This window comes from Pyxicephalus adspersus, chromosome 6 (genome assembly GCF_032062135.1).
Source record: "Pyxicephalus adspersus chromosome 6, UCB_Pads_2.0, whole genome shotgun sequence".
In the NCBI taxonomy this organism is placed as follows: Eukaryota; Metazoa; Chordata; class Amphibia; order Anura; family Pyxicephalidae; genus Pyxicephalus; species Pyxicephalus adspersus.
The window spans coordinates 81,853,075-81,869,436 of record NC_092863.1 but is presented as its reverse complement, the minus strand read 5'-3'; the positions used below and the strand labels follow the sequence as shown (position 1 = coordinate 81,869,436).

The 16,362-nt window shown below is 38.9% G+C and overlaps 2 protein-coding genes across 4 annotated transcripts in view; one reads left to right on the top strand and one right to left on the bottom strand.

The window, feature by feature from the left end:
- SREK1IP1 (SREK1 interacting protein 1) overlaps positions 1–14,741 on the bottom strand; it is a 39,312-nt gene extending 24,571 nt beyond the window's left edge. The window contains exons 1-2 of the mRNA XM_072416362.1: positions 14,639–14,741; positions 4–51 (exon numbers count right to left, since the gene is read on the bottom strand). Of these exons, the coding sequence (XP_072272463.1) occupies positions 4–51; positions 14,639–14,651 (61 nt within the window). The 5' untranslated portion in view covers positions 14,652–14,741. The remainder of the gene's footprint in view (positions 1–3; positions 52–14,638) is intronic.
- Positions 14,742–14,953: 212 nt separating this feature from the next.
- Positions 14,954–16,362, top strand: part of CWC27 (CWC27 spliceosome associated cyclophilin) — a 237,247-nt gene continuing 235,838 nt past the window's right edge. For all 3 annotated transcript variants that reach the window (XR_011921489.1, XM_072416360.1, XM_072416359.1), the window contains exon 1: positions 14,954–15,054. Coding sequence is in view for 2 of the 3 variants with exons in the window: in XM_072416360.1 (XP_072272461.1) it covers positions 15,013–15,054 (42 nt within the window). In the remaining variant the exon portion in view is untranslated. The remainder of the gene's footprint in view (positions 15,055–16,362) is intronic.

The window sequence follows — 16,362 nt, the reverse complement described above, 5'->3', positions numbered from 1 at the left end:
TACGATATCCACATTTTTTACATCCTGCTCGGATATTATCCTTGTTCACACCTACAGAGAGGACACAAAGTTGAATTACTAACTAAAAATAATAAAACCACATATAAATTAGTATATTCTTTTATTCAATATATCTGCTCAGTGAACCTTTTACAGGAAGGAAATTGAACTATTGGAGTAGATACAATAACAGGAAAAGAAAATATTGTAATTCAAGGAAAATAAAATCTTGCAATGGGTAAATAACTTTTTGATATGAAGAAATAACTAATGCATACTTATGCTGTATTGAACTAAACATTTAAAATGAGAAACTAACACACCGCTAAAGTACCTACGTCATGAATCACTGAAAATAAAAATAAAAAAAATCAACATTAACCTATTAGTAATGTAGCAGCAGGTGGGCAGAACAACAATGCACAACCAAGACATGCAGGTATCCAAACACACACCTGGGCCCAGAGAGTGGGAAATAAAGGCTATACATATTCTTAAGTCGGAAAAGGTTAAAGAGCTTTTAATTAGGTTATCTCTGATTTCTGTAGCCGATTTTTACGTAACGTTATAATTTCTCAACAAGGACAACAAAGATCCTAACAAATCCTAAATGGAAACATCGACTTGTCTTAGGCTGGGTCTACACAGACTGCTTTAAAAACACAGCTTCTATCGCATTTATATGCATTTTTTACAAGTGTTTTAAAGCTTGCCTAAAACGTTAAAAAACCTCTTATAAATGCCTATGACAAGTTTTACTGTGATTTTACATAAGAGTTTTAATTTTCAACAGGGGTAATGAGTACAGAGGTACATAAAACCCCTTGCTTATTCCCTGAACAGGTTAAAAATACAGGTATAAAAACATCAGACACATTAGATGTGTGATTTTGTTAACAGTGTTTTAACTTTTTTTTTTTTTTTTTTACAGGTTATTCCACAATGAATTGAAATCAATGGGCACATTTACCCACATTTTTAATCTCTTAAACACACAAAAATGTGCCTCAAGGAAATGCCCTGGTGTGGATAAGCCCATTGGAACACATGGGAATTTCAAACATGGGGTTTCTAAACACTTTTTTTTGTACTTGTGTGTGCATGAGCAAAGGTTGACTTTGTACACAAAAAGAGGACCAGGATTCAAAAAAGTAAAGTAAAGTTTATTTTTTTTTAACTTCTTGAAATGGTAAAGTGGAGCTCAATAAATGGAAATGTGATCAAGCAGGTCCTTTATTGTAGAAGTGACAGGCCATGTTCCTTCTGTAATAAAATAACTTAACCTGCCCTATTTTTATTGCACTCCAACTGTCCCCTTTCTGCTGTGGACTCCGCCATCTTTATTCCCATCTTCCTTGTTTCGAGGCTGAGATGACATAATATTCAGTCCTGGCAACCACAGGGGGAAGACGGAATGCATGCGATATTCCGGCTTCCTAGTGCATGCTTGGCTCAGTAAATTTTGCAAGAAGAGGAAGGTAATCAGATAGGCAAGAATGCTTATTGCAGAAGAGACATCATCTGTCCTTTTCAGCAATAAAGCCCTGCCTGACCCTAATTTTTAAAGACAAACTTTGGAATACTTTTTTAATGGTGCCCAAGCAAAAACAAAATCATGAACTTCCTTGCATACGATTGTTTCTAGCCACTGCCATTTCGTAGCCAAAGCTTTACTTATACAATGAGAGATTACATTTGGCACAATAGCTTGCAGCCTTTTAGGCCCCTTAATCCCTTGCTATCACTAGCAGCAAGAGCTCTCATTTACGCAGTGGGTAAGCTCTTGCACCTTAAAAAAGCAGGGGTTGAGGGTCTCCACCAGCTAGCCAAGTTGAAGCTGCTCCGTGTGAATTTTGCCCGAGTAAGATTTGGCTATGGCACTACTGTGCTACCTTGTATTTTGCATGCTGGAGAGAAAGCAGAAGCTGCAGTAAAAGCATCTCATTGCAGCTGCTTGATTCAGAGCCTTCTCATATTCTTGTGCCAATGCCTCACCAGTCAATAGTACCCCTGCAATCAAGGAAGCAAAGCCCTACTTACTCTACTCAAAAAAACTGCCTCCATACTGGGACCACAAGGCATGATAAATCATTATTGGGGGAAAAAAAAACTTTTCTTAAACAGTCTATTCTTTTCCCTTTATTTTGGGGAAGAGGGTATATACCATTACTTTAGAAGTCAAATTACATAGTTACATAGTAGGTCAGGTTGAAAAAAAAAATACATAAATCTATCAAGTTCAACCACAAGGCAAACAAACATATCTCAGATACAAAAGGAAAAAAAAACCCTGGTACAAATTGCTTCAAAAGGGTAAAAAAATTCCTTCCTGATTCCATGAGGCAATCAGATATACCCTGGATCACCGGTCACTGTTATCTTTACTTTAAAGCTTTAAGTTATACTCTGTGCTTCAAGAAAAGCATCCAGCTTTTTCTTAAAGAAATCTATAGTAGTTGCTGAAACTACTTCCTGAGGGAGCTGATTCCACATTTTCACAGACCTTACAGTGAAGAATCCCTTCCTTATCCGGAGATTAAATTTCTTTTCCTCCAGACGCAAAGAGTGTCCTCTTGTTCTTTGTAATGATCTCAAAGTGAATAATTGGGAAGAGTGTTCTCAATATGAACCATTTATATATTTATACAGAGTGATCAGATCTCCCCTTAAATGTCGCTTCTCAAGGGAGAACAGATTCAGTTCAGCTAATCTCTCCTCATAGCTGAGCTCCTCCATTCCTTTTTATTTGTTTAGTTGCCCTTCTCTGCATTCTCTACAATTCCACAATGTCCTTTTTGGGAACTGGTGCCCAAAACTGGACTGCTTATTCCAGATGTGGTCTGACCAATGCTTTGTACAGGGGCAGAATAATGTCTCCATCTCTGCAGTCTATTCCTCGTTTAATACAAAAAAAAAGGATTTTGCTAGATTTTGACATAGGGTTATGTAAGCTTGTAGCGGAGGTTTTTAACCTACAACTACTAGATAGTTAGATTGAAAAAAGACATAAGTCATCAAGTTCAACCACTAGGGAAAAAAAAACATATCCCAGATATAAAACCTTATAGGACATAGTTGGTCCAGAGGAAGGCAAAAAACCCTGGTACAAGTTGCTTCAACAGGGTAAAAAAATTCCTTCATTCCATAAGGCAATCGGATGTTCCCTGGATCAACGGTGACGGTTATCTTTTTTCAAAGCTTTAATACTCAGTTATTTTTTGTGCATCCAGCTTTTTCTTAACACAATCTATAGTAGTTGCTCCACATTTTCACAGACCTTACAGTGAAGAATCCCTTCCTTACCGGAGCTTAAACTTCTTTTCCTCCAGATGCAAAGACTGCCCTATCGTCCTCTGTAATGACCTTAAAGTGAACAATTGAGAACCAAGTTCTCTATATGGACCATTTATATATTTATAGAGGGACCGCAGAAAAACCTCTAATTACCCGGGTTTTTTGTGTAATATGTAGGCAATTGTTAAAAGTCAATGACTCAGCCACTAAACTACTGGAATCTCCTATAACACCCATGGTCCCCTGACTGGAATTCACTCTTTCTAGCAACAAAAAGTTTAATGAGAGACATGGATACTAATAAATCCCGTGGGTGACTTAAATTTTACTAGTAACCATATAGAAATACTGAATCTAGAGGATATATAAAAAGCATTTTTCTTTGAAAAAAAAATAACATGACAAAATATTCAAACTGATCAGTAATCCCAAGAAAAAAATGCTACTGTAAAAATCGCATTTAATTAAAAAAAATCTATTTCTTCTTTACCCATAATTATATTTGATGCCAATAATTTTAAAGTGGCTGCATCCTGCTTGCCATTATGCCACATGGAAAAAAAATCTTGACCTGACATCTTCGAATAGTCTCCACTGAGCAACAATGGCAAATGAAAATGACACAGTAAAAGGTTTTTAAAATGAATCCTCATATCGCCACTCCAGATTCCCAAAGAACCATAAATTGAACTAATTCCCATAAATTTCTTAGAAAGGTCCATTAGCAGCCATCATACATGGATATTTATCTAATAGTTTTTCAGTCTTTTTTGTTATTATTTTTAAGCTATTTCAATGAAAACTACCATAATTGGCTGTGAACCATTTGGAAAAGTGCATAAAAATCTGAAAAATGGCATAATAACAGAAAAAAAAAAAAATATAATGTCTTATCCTCAAACAGAAATCAGCTGTAATGCATGTTAATAAAAATGGCAGAAATACGTCACATAAAGGTAATTTTCTCAGTAAAGACATCTTTGCTCCAGGAAAACCGTTTCTTATATCTTTCTATAATGAAGCAGGCAAGAAAGGTAAAGGCTGCATAATTTCTTCAGTCAAAAAAAAAAAACACACAAGAAAACAAAACAGTCCACACAACATAGGCTTCTCTTTCTTACGTAAACCAGAACTAAAAACTAGAAATAAAATATTGCAACCAGCCAGGTCTTCAGACAGATAAATAAATCCTTCCTGACTGCAATATTTTTTTTTTTTTTTTTTTTTAAATTTAAAGCAGACCGAAACTCAAAAGTTTTACTTCACATAAAAGAGTAGAAAACCCAATTATTAAAAAAAAATATACAATTTTTTCTTTAACCTCCCTGGCGGTCTAATTATGTCAGTATTTTTATGCCAAAAGCAGTAAATTGTTTTGTATGGAAATTTATTTTTCATTGTAGGCCTTTAATTCTTAGGCATACCTCAACCAAAATATGTCCAAAATTAATTTAAATGTAATAATAAACTTTAAATAAATAAAAAAAAATCAGTTAAAACAAGGGTGCATAAAAATACTAAAACCTGCAATATAACTGTACAGTAGTATACTATATATATATATATATATATATATACACACACATATATATATATATATATATATATTTACACATATACATATAAATATATACAGTGGTAACTCGATATAAGTCGGCTTTGAAATAAGTCCAACTTGGTACAAGTCCTGTTTGGACACAGAAAATCTTTCTTGGTATAAAACCTTTGTGCTAGAACTTCTATGGGTCAAAATGAGTCACAACACGGCGCACTACCCTTATTTACCTCTCGAGACAAAGCCACGACTGCCCACGAGGGTCAGTACGCCAGTTGCTACCATTCCGTGAACAACCCGCGCTATAACTCTCTGTGAATTATATAACATCTCCTCCTCCTCAGCACCATCCCAGTAGGCACTTGACTCTTCTCAGCAAGATAAAGGGAGGGTAAATTTTCATTTATTTCATCTAATGGATTTTGTATTTATGTATTTTAATATTAAGCAGTTTAAATTATTTTATACAGCCCCATCAATGTATATTATGCCAAAAACAATGGGATTTTTTTTTCTTGAGAACAGATTAATCATTTTTCTTTTATTTCTTATGGGAAAAAACTGTTTGGTATAAGTCCTGTTTGGTATAAGTCCAAGTATCTGGAACTGATTAAGGACTTATACCAAGGTACCACTGTAAATATACTTAAATAAATATAATGACTCCTTTGTATTGGATTCAATACAGTTATTTTGTATTGAATCCAATACAAAATTATTTAAATTCCCTGCCCGGCCTCACGCACGCACCAACGTCATCGGGATCTCCCAGGAACCATCAGTCCACTCGCCGGCTGAAGATCAGAGGAAAAGGACGTGGCATGAGGATGGGATCAGACCGGCAGGACCCAATAGGACCAGGTGTTTTTTTTTATTAATGTTTTTAGCTGCCCCATGTGTGGCAGCATGTTTTTATTACCCAAGCCATACTCAGAAATGCCGCTCAGGGGGTTAAAGTGCAACACCTTTTTTTTTTAAAAAAAGGGCGCAGCACCTCCAACTGCGGCGATCAAGATGGAAACGGAGTGCAAGGCGCCCTGGGATACCTAATGTCACGCATCCTTGGAGGGTCCTGGCTGCTCCCCTTTCTTTAATGGAAGAAAAAAATTGCACATCTTGTGCATGTGAAATGAGATCAGCAATCTTTTTCCCATCTATGTTACCCAATCCCATGCCTGTGCAAGGCGAGATGAGGTAAGAAGAATAACCTGAAAGAAGAGAGAAGATGTTGGCGCCCCGAAAATGGATACCAGGATTTCTATTAGGCAAATGTGTTTTGTTTTTATTTTGATTTTATTTTCACTTTAAATGCCAGTTCTCCCTCAGCTGGCAGGCGTGACATGCTATTTCCAAAAAAATAATTAGCCAAGCCTCTATCCAAGGAGGCCTCAACTCAAGCCATCTGAAAGAAAAAAAAAATTAACCAAATGTAGGCAGATTTAGGTACAACCATTCTAGTAAGATTCATTTCTTGGGTAAAGGTTAGAACTTCCACTTGTAATGCGCACCCCTTGCAAACTTAGTGAGCCGAACAATTCCAACTTCGAAGACCAAGGTACAAATGTAGGTAGGTATTTAGTGGCATAATTGATTACAAGCCTCTAAAATTATTTTATTTAGGACTAGCATTTGACAGAGATCTGCCTCAATCACCCCACATTTCAGATGGGATAAATAATATTAATAATATCCAAAAAAGCCATGAACAATTTTCAGGGTCATTTCCCTATACATTGAGATGGGTGGCCTGACCTGCCAACGTAAGGCTGACTTGTCAATGGGGCTTCCATTGGGTCCTGGGGTAGCCGAGGACACAAAATTACGGGGGAATGTTCTTTTTCACAGTCTTGAAGCCTAATTTTTCTCGGCATTCCCATTATCCTGGCATGAGGTAAGGTGATATCACCCTCATCTACAGAATACAGCTGGCCAGGGTAATAAAATTCAAAAAATAAATATATAGTTATCCCAATGATTTAACATTCCTATTTTGCAAAAAAACAAACAAAAAATTTTTCATGTGGATTGTTTTTGGATCCAACTGAATTATTACCGAGTAATTTTGCATATTGGCAGCTTATTCAAATCAAACTAATAAGGTTTTTAATTAACTATGAATGCAAAATTGCACATTTTTTTTTAGTTTTTTCCCCCCAGACTTCTAATTTAAATGTAAGAAAAACTTTATCAAAAGAAAGGATTTAAAATGTGTGAGGTCAAAATTCCAATTTACTTTCTTATTATCTTTCATAGTTTCATACAACTATATCTAAAGTTTATGAAACACATTGCAAACCGTTTCTAAAGGGTAAAAGTTGGCTGAAACCGCTAACCTGAATCTGCCAGTTGCTCAGTTGTCACAGGAATCTAATAGTTGTAATACTCTGAATCACTGACTTGGAAAATGAACAAAAGGATCAGATGTTCCGACTTCACTTACTACATGTGTTCAGAAGCTCCCACGACTTACAGCGGAGCAGTCAGCAGCAAAATTGCCAATAAGTTGCCCAAGTCTGGGGAGTTGGAAGCTAATTTTCCTATTTTTCATTCATTTTAAATATTTTAGACCATCTGCAAAAATAAAAAAAACATTTTGAAGATAAATATTCTTAATGGGCACCAGAACTTTAGGACAGCGTATGTCCGGCAATAAAATTATGTTGATAATAATAATAATGACCATTAATGACCAACTTGGCAGTAGTCATTCCTGAACAGAAATTGGAGCCAATTAAAGGCAGGTCGATGATGTTTAAAAATGGGCAATCCAGCACAGGCAATGCAAAACCTCCTTGTAAAGCTAAATATCTTGTAAGAATACTCCAACCAGAATCAGTGTTCCCTTAGTGAACCCCTAAAGGAGTCTTACAGAGATGATTCTAGAAGTCCTATTTGCTTGGAGATTTGCAGATCGATGGTAAACATATGAAGTACAACAGTAACTCATCCATAAACTATGCCAACATTTGAGAGCTCATTGGGTAAATATGACAATATACTATATGGAAATATTTATTCATGTATTCATTTAAGGAAACATTTTCCCTTTAAAACTTTTTTCAAGGTTTGAAATAAATTGGGATGGTTTAGAACCCCTATTAGGTCTGTGTCCCCTTTTAGGGACATTTACATTCTCTGCCTTGATAACTATTGTCACCAGTTGACAGAGGGTCTTGTATAATTGGAGAGAGTGCAGAAAAGGGCAACTAAACTAATAAAAGGAATGGAGGAGAGATTTGCTGAACTGAATCTATTCTTCCTTGCAAAGAGACGTTTAATGGGGAATAAAATCAACCTGTATAAATATATAAATGGTCCATATAGAGAACTCTCTTCCCAAATAATAACCTCAAGATCATTACAAAGAACAAGTGGGCACTCTTTGCGTCTGGAGGAAAAGAAATTTAATCCCTGGATAAGGAAGGGATTCTTCACTGTAAGGTCTGTGAAAATGTGGAATCGGCTCCCTCAGGAAGTTTCAGCAAATACAATAGATTGCTTTAAGAAAAAGCTGGATGTTTTTCTAGAAGCACAGAACATAGCTGGGTATTAAAGCTTTAAAGTAAAGATAACAGAGACTGTTGATCCAGGGAACATCCGATTGCCTCATAGGCCGATTTATAAAAGCTCTCCAAGGCTGGAGAGAATACACTTTCAGAAGTGAAGCTGGGTGATCCAACAAACCTGGAATGGATTTCTTCAAAGTCATTTGCTATTTGCTAGAATGTTTTGAATCCAGGACCAGATCCATTCCACAGTTGCTGGATCACCCAGCTTCACTGGTGGAAGTGTATCCTCTCCAGCCTTTGAGAGCTTTAATAAACCCGGCCCATGGAATCAGGAAAGAATTTTCTCCCCTGTTGGAGCACGTTGTACCAGGGTTTTTTTGGCTTTCCTCTGCATCAACTATGTACATAGGGTTTTTTATCTGAGATATGTTTATTTCCCTAGTGGTTGAACTTGATGGACTTATGCCTTTTTAGCTATTTAACTATGAAAGGAAAAAGGAGTACATGAAAATGTTCTGGTGACAAGTAAGAATGTTACATCAATGGAACATAAAGTCAATGTCTTTTAATGGATTAGCATTAGATTTGATTTTTTCTAACCCAGTGGTCCCCAAGCTTTTGCAGCTCGAGGTCCACTGAATCTAAGGACTACGGAACATCTGAGTGACCTTATAATGCCAGAAACCGCCCACTCTCCCTTGGCTGAGGTGCCCCCTAAGTGGGGTCATTCTCCTGACCCTGCTGGGGGGTGCACTGGCCAGAGCAGTGGACCACCACTGGTCTCTGTGCTCTCCTGGCCCAGCTGTCCAATGGCCACGGCCCGGACCGGGGATTTGGGACCCCAGTTCTAACCTATTAGATAACTTGAGCCATATTTAGCTAGGAGACATTAGACAAAGATGGGACACTGAATTATAACTGCAAAGCAAAACTTTGCTTTTTGATTTTGTGCGTGCGTGGCAAGTTGGTAGGGATAACATTTAGCTCTCAAAACAATGGCAGAATAGGAGCAGCTGCGTGCACTTCAGTACCATCCGATGCTGTCTGCTGTAAAATGTTTAAACTCTGGTTGCTTGAGTACCAGTGCAACCAAATAACTGGCTAGGTGCCACCAGTCACATCGGAATGTCTGAATATAGCCTTAAATTTAATGTAACAAGGTCATTTTTTTTTTTTTTTATAAACCAAAGCAACGCTACCCAAACACTGTAATTGTAATGCGAGGGAGTCAATATATTAATGTCCTAGTGAATGTCAAAAATCCTACCAGTAGCAAGTATAACACTGGATCACAAAAAAAATATTATCTGCTACTTGGTCTAATTGTGCCCTATGTGTCTCATGTGTCCTAAAATAAATCAAGTGCACGGAATCCAAATCTGAAGTCCGATTCTGCCTAGGACGTCAAGATCTTAAGTTAGGTTTACTCGTATAGACGCGATTACCTACATTCTCTCGTTCCGCAGTTACTATGTAATCTCTATACATTACTAACTTTTACCTCAAAGTTCCATGACATTACAAAAATGTAGTTTTTTTTGTTGCAACAACATATACAAGTACACATAATTCATCTTGTTCAACACACATGTACAATTCAGAAGTGTTTCAGGCACTTGCTTTTGCAACTCTCCGCTGTCTCCCATTGCAGAAACCAGGAGTAGTCACCCATCATGTTGGGGTTGCACCGGCCTTGATATCTTGTTTCCATAATAGAAATGTCCTGGTGGAACCTCACCCCTTGTTCATCACTGACATCACTCAAATTTTGTGGGAAGAAGTCCAAATGGGAATGTAAGAAATTAATTTTAAGTGACATTCGGCATCCAAGTTGATGGTATGCTGTAGCATGTTCACGAGTTCAGCATGGTTTTCAGCTCACCCAGCAGCAACTAGCACAAATGAATCCCAAGCAGCAAGTTCAGCAAGAGGGTTGCGTTTGTCTCTGAATGTGGCATCACGCATCAAATTACGGATTTGGGGACCAACAAAAATGCTTGTTTAGCACCTGTTATAACATTTCCAAACTTGTCCTGAAAACTCATACCATCATGATCCATTGCAACAACAACGTTTTTCATTCATCCAAGTTTATTATAAAAGTGTGTTCAAGTCTGGGTGGTTATTCTTTCACTTTGTAATGGTTGCTGTCTTAGAGACTGATCCACAGGCACAGAAAGCACATATATTTTGTATGTCCCAATTGCAGGCCAAGAAGGAGTGCCACCACACTCAGGTCACCACAATTGTCCCACTTGTGTCCACAGTGTCCTGAATAGTTAATTTCAAAATGACCTCCATGGATTCGTATGTCTCTTTTATTCCCTCAGTGTGAGCAAGAGGAACTGAAAGTTTTTTGTTACCTTTATGCAGTAATACAGCTTTCAAACTTGCTTCGCTCGAGTCTATGAACAATCTCCACTGCTCTGGTATGTATTCGCAACCTAACTCTCATCATCAGACTACTCACGTGGGTACAGAAGCAAATGTCGTTTTTCAGCTTGTAATAATCTACAAACTTTGTGTGACATCCATGAAAGTGTGAAGTTGTTGTTCCTTTTTGCAGCAAATTACACTTCTTTAATCTGGAGGCTAACAGTTCAGACTTCTCTTTTGACAAAGACAGGTCCCTTACTAGATCATCTAAATCTGACTGGCTTATAAAATGTGGCTTACCCTCATCAAACTGGGGTTCATACCATTCATTACCATCGATATCATCCTGCTGTTCCTCATTCGACATGTCATTGTCAGCAACAACAGATGTAGGAGGGACTGGCACTGGCTTCAGAGCAGACTCACAATCAGGATAGACGATTTTTGACTTAGTCTTCTTCGAAAACCCAACAATTTTACTCATACAGAAGTAGCAGTCCGAGTGATGGTCTTTTGGCTCATGCCAAACTATAGGCACAGCAAAAGGCATTTTATTCCTTTTACCATTCAACCTTTGTGTTAGGCCAATGTAACACACCTGACAGCAGATATGAGGTGCCCAGATTTTATCCTGATCTCCAATTTTACATCCAAATTAATACTTGTAAGCAAATCTCACCTTCTTGGTTAGGTTCTTGCATTGATCACACGGGGTATATTTGCCACAAATGTAGCAAACATTGTCTGGTTTATTAACACAGCTGCACCTACTCTTCTTTAGCTCAAAAACAGACTCACTATGGCCTAGCTGTTCTATCCAATAAGATGGTTTCGCACTAGGGACAAGCCCTTAGACCATGTAGCCCTATATACCTATTTCTGACGTCAGCTCATTGACTTGCCCAGACGCTGCTGGAACATTCATGCCACCAGGGGGCGAGATTCAGCTGAGGCAGCAGCGAGCATAGTGGTAGCTGTTATAATGTTCCCATGTAAAAATACATTACCCGAATACCGACCACTTGAACAGCTATAGCACGCCTAAAATTTACAATCTGTACGTGATAGGCAAATTCTGAGTTCAGATTTGGAATCAGCGCACTCAATATCATGTAGATCAAGTGTTATTCCCAGTACAAAAATCATTGTTTGCAGTTATTGCACTTTGTATGTTCTGTTGAACAGTACACATTCCACTCTTAATGGTGTTCATGTACATTACTACCTCCCCACCACTCCACTCTGTACATGATCTACTTTATAACCAATAATTCTCCACTCTAGGTTGTATATTACAAATCTAAGTGCATTCTGCTGTATAAGTTGTGCTGTACATTACACACTCCACTCTGCAGTCTATGCTGTATAATACACACCACGGTGTTCTACAATGTACATTGAGCTATGGGTTACATAAATTACAACAATTAGTGACAAAGATTACACAATTCAGTTATGACTATGTGGTCATGTCTGAATGTAAGCCTTAATAAAACAAATGTGTTTTGAATTTTCATTAGAATTTGTTTTAGATATTTGATAGTTTATACCAGTGGTTCTCAACCAGGGTTCCTCCAGAGGTTGCTAGGGGTTCCTTGAGCAGTTTATGACTCTCAGGTCAGTTTAAATGACACCAATGATCTTTTTGGCTATCTGTAATAGTGACATTCTTCCCACCGGCCAGTAATGTAGGGCATTTTAATCCTATTACCCTGGCTTATAGCTGTATCCTGTAGATGAGGGTGATATCACCTGACCTTACCCCAGGATCACGGGAATGCTGAGAAAAATGAGGCTTACGAACTGTGAAAAAGAACTAATCCCCAGAATTTACTGTCCTCATCCATCACAGGACCCAATGGGAGCCCCTCTGACAAGTCAGCCTTACCTAGGCTGCCATGATGCTTGGGTGTGAAGTATTTTTCTTTGTTTTTATATTTATATGAAATATGTTTTTATTTTATATTTTTTTAACTAATCTTTATCAAAGCTCATTTAAAGCTTCATTAAACTTAAACAAAAACACACTTCCTCTCTATAATTCCATTTACAATTTCTCAAATCCCTCAATCTCGATCAGTTGACATAGTCTGAAGTAAAGGGAGGTTAAAGCTGCACGTGCATGAGATCGGAATTTCTTTCCTCTCAATGCAGCAAAATGCCCCTTCTGCGCATGCCCAAAGGACGTATGATGTGTGATGTGGTATCCCAAAGGCTCTGCTCTCCCACTCTGTCTTTGTCGAAGGGGTGGGGCTTCACTTTTTTTTTTTAAAGGGTGTTGCAGCAATAATTTTACATACAAGGTTTGTCTACTCTTCTATGGAAAGTAAAAATATTGGTGATAGATCCACTTTAAAGTTAGTGTTTTAAGCTGCCTCCCTCAACATACACCCAATAATCCGCTGTTTTAACAATGTCCAGCTCACACCTGCACCTTGCGTTGGCCCATGTGCTATGTAGGTATAGAACATACTGTAATTCAATGCAGCATGACATGTTTTGGGGACAAATAAAGCGGAACTGAACTAAAAAAAAAAACAAAAAAAAAAAAACATACCTACTTTTAATTCCACAGCTCTTTTGATCGCACTGGAGAAGCCTTTGATCAGGTCCCGTGCCGTCCTGGAAATCCCCTTCGTCCCAGCAAGGAGTAAGTGCATGGCACAGCCATCTTTAGCCTCCTTCTTTTGGCTACATCACCCAATCTCGCACTGCGCAGGTGCAAGATTGGGTCATGTAGCCTGCTGTAAAGGGGGAAAATAAAAGAAAGCCGATCTCACTGCGCAGAAGAGCAGCCAAGAATCCTGCAGGATGACTGACATAGGTATCCTGGGAGGCTCTGCGCTCCTATTCAGTCTCGTGGCAATCAAAATAGAAAGCAGAGGGGCGTCAGGTTTTTTTGTTTTTTTTTTTTGGGTGCAGCACCACCACATCTTTGAGAATGAATGGGAGCACAGAGCCTCCTGGGATACCTACATCACGCATCCCAGAAGGCTCAAAGCTGCTCCTTCTGCGCATGCCCGAGCATCTCAGGCATGCGCAGAGGGAGCCCTTTCATCAATAGAAAAAGAAATTGCCGATTTCACGCATGTGCAGTGAGATCTGCAATTTTTTCCCCAATCTACGTCATCCGATCTGGCTCCTGCGCACTGTGAGATCAGATGGCGCAGGAAGAAGAATGCGTTAGAAGAGAGGAGGAGATGATGGCGCCGGGCCAGAAAGAAACACTGGGACGACGTGGAACCCAATGGAAGAAACTTCCCAACGGATGAGACGGATCTGCAGGATTAACGGTTATGTATGATTTTATTGTTTTGGGTTTACTTCTGCTTCAAGAAGAAAAAAAGCACAGCAATGCAACATGTGAAAAATATTAAACAGGGTTCAAACCATGCTACTCCAGCCTGTGCAATTTCCAGGGTGGGAGCTGTAATATAATCGGTCTATGTAACAAGTAGTCATAAAAACGTATTCACAATGGGCTCGATTTATAAAACCTGACACACTCAAACACTGGTAGGAATCAGGCACTGCCGCTGAAGCACATGGACCTGGAAGATTCACATGGACCTGGAAGATTCACATGGACCTGGAAGATTCACATAGGGTAATGTTTGAGGGAATGTCAGATTCTCTCTTTTATAAATTGAGCCCTATGTAAGTTTCATAAACTGTTCCACGCAAGCAATGGTTAGAGTAGAGAAAACTCATTTAAACAATGAGGCTAATTATTAATAAAAAAGTTGGTATAACCCATCTGTCACCCCTCTGCAACCTTACTGTGCCGCACATTACAGCCCACACCTCTCAGTCATCCCTTGGCTGTGCCCTGTGTATAATACAAGACATTATAACAGATTATGGACTGAGCAGACAGCCACAAGTGTCCCCGGTCACCACTGACCTGGCAGCGCCATAATTCACCGCAGATTCCCTCCGCTCTCCACAGAAAATTCTAGCTAACTTGTCATCCACCAAAGCGGAAGTAAATATCCATACTTTGTTTCCGCCGGACTCCTTTGCTCGATGTACCCTGGAATGCACCAAAAATTAAATTCAATTACCAATGATTTATTCAGTTAATGTTAATTTAGCGGTCGAGTCTGACTGTAAACGACTTTTCAATCATGCAAATTTTTATTTTTTGTGGTAATGTCTGTTTGTTTCTTGGTTAAAATATTTTACATTAGTTTTGTCTACCCCCCTGACACTGTCTAGTGGTTCAGTCCGGTGTGTCAGCCTGCACGCGGCAGTTTGTTTTCAGATTGCTGATAGAAAATGAGTAACATCTACATCCAGGAGCCGCCCACTAACGGCAAGGTGCGGGGGTGACACCGGGAGAGACCACTACCGGGAGGGGGTGTGAGGGGTCAGCATGGGAGGTTTTTGTAATTTAGGGGAAGAGCTGTGTGACCTGTTTGTATTCATGTATAAAAGGATTCCTAACATACATTATTAGTGAATCTCACGGTCTGTGCCCCCATTGGGGAGATTCACCCCTCTGTTTATACAAGTTATAAAGAATTGTGGGGGGGGGTGGGGGTGTCTTCCTGCCCCAGGGCATTGGTCAGATTTCCTCCTAACTTCCAGTTAGTTCCTAAGAGCAGAAAGTAAAGACCCCCCCCCCCCCCAATTATATACAACTTGTATAAACAGAGGGGTGAATCTCCCCAATGGGGGCACAGACAGTGAGATTCACTAAAAATGTATGTTAGAAATCCTTTTATACAAGAACATAGGGCAGGAAGTGTTCCTAATGCTACACAGATAAAAGATTCTTGGCCGGCAGGGGATTTAACCTTTAACACAATCCCTTTTTTTTAAACCCTATACATACTCTTCATCTATGTTTGTTGTCTGCATAGATTTCGCTAGCATTGGCTGTGGTGTCTGTGTTGGGGGGTTTATTATTTCAAAGCACAAGAGATTTCCTGTTTAGGAATGCCACGGCAAAAGTATAAACAGGTCTGTGTTTATGTTAAGATGGTAAATCTGAGTTTAGAAAAATACACATGAATTACCTGTGACCTGGGGGTTTCCAGATTTGGAATGCAGGGAATTTATAGACTGTGTGCAGTTTGTGAATCAGAAATACGTATTTACAATCTCTAGGATATCACATGGCTGCCATATTGCCAATATGCATGACAGATAATATAGAAAGAAATTGTAATGCTGGCCTTGTTCACACAGCAGATAATAGTTGCCTGAGGGTGAAAATTTGACATTTATACAGCAGGTTGGTAAATAATGCTTGCTTCACCCTCCCCATAGAACAGAATGACGTTGCAGTGTTTAACCCAAAAAATTTTTCAACTGGATGGGAAGAAGCTGAAGGCGGGTGGCAGCCCCTGTATCCCGGGGACCCGACTCTTCAGTAACCACCAAAAAGAACAGACAGGTGATTACTGAAAAGTGCCGGTGGTGTGCCAGCTAAAAGTGGCTGGGAGAACGCTGTGTGTGTGTGTGTGTGTGTGTGTGTGTGTGTGTGTGTACGAGGCTCGTTCACTCATCTGTCATTCAAGTGACTATTCTCTGATGTCCATCAGATGTCTGTATAAGTCTTAAAGCTACCTAAACTTGACATTTTCACTACTTAAAGGGAAAATATTATTCATTTTTTATTTT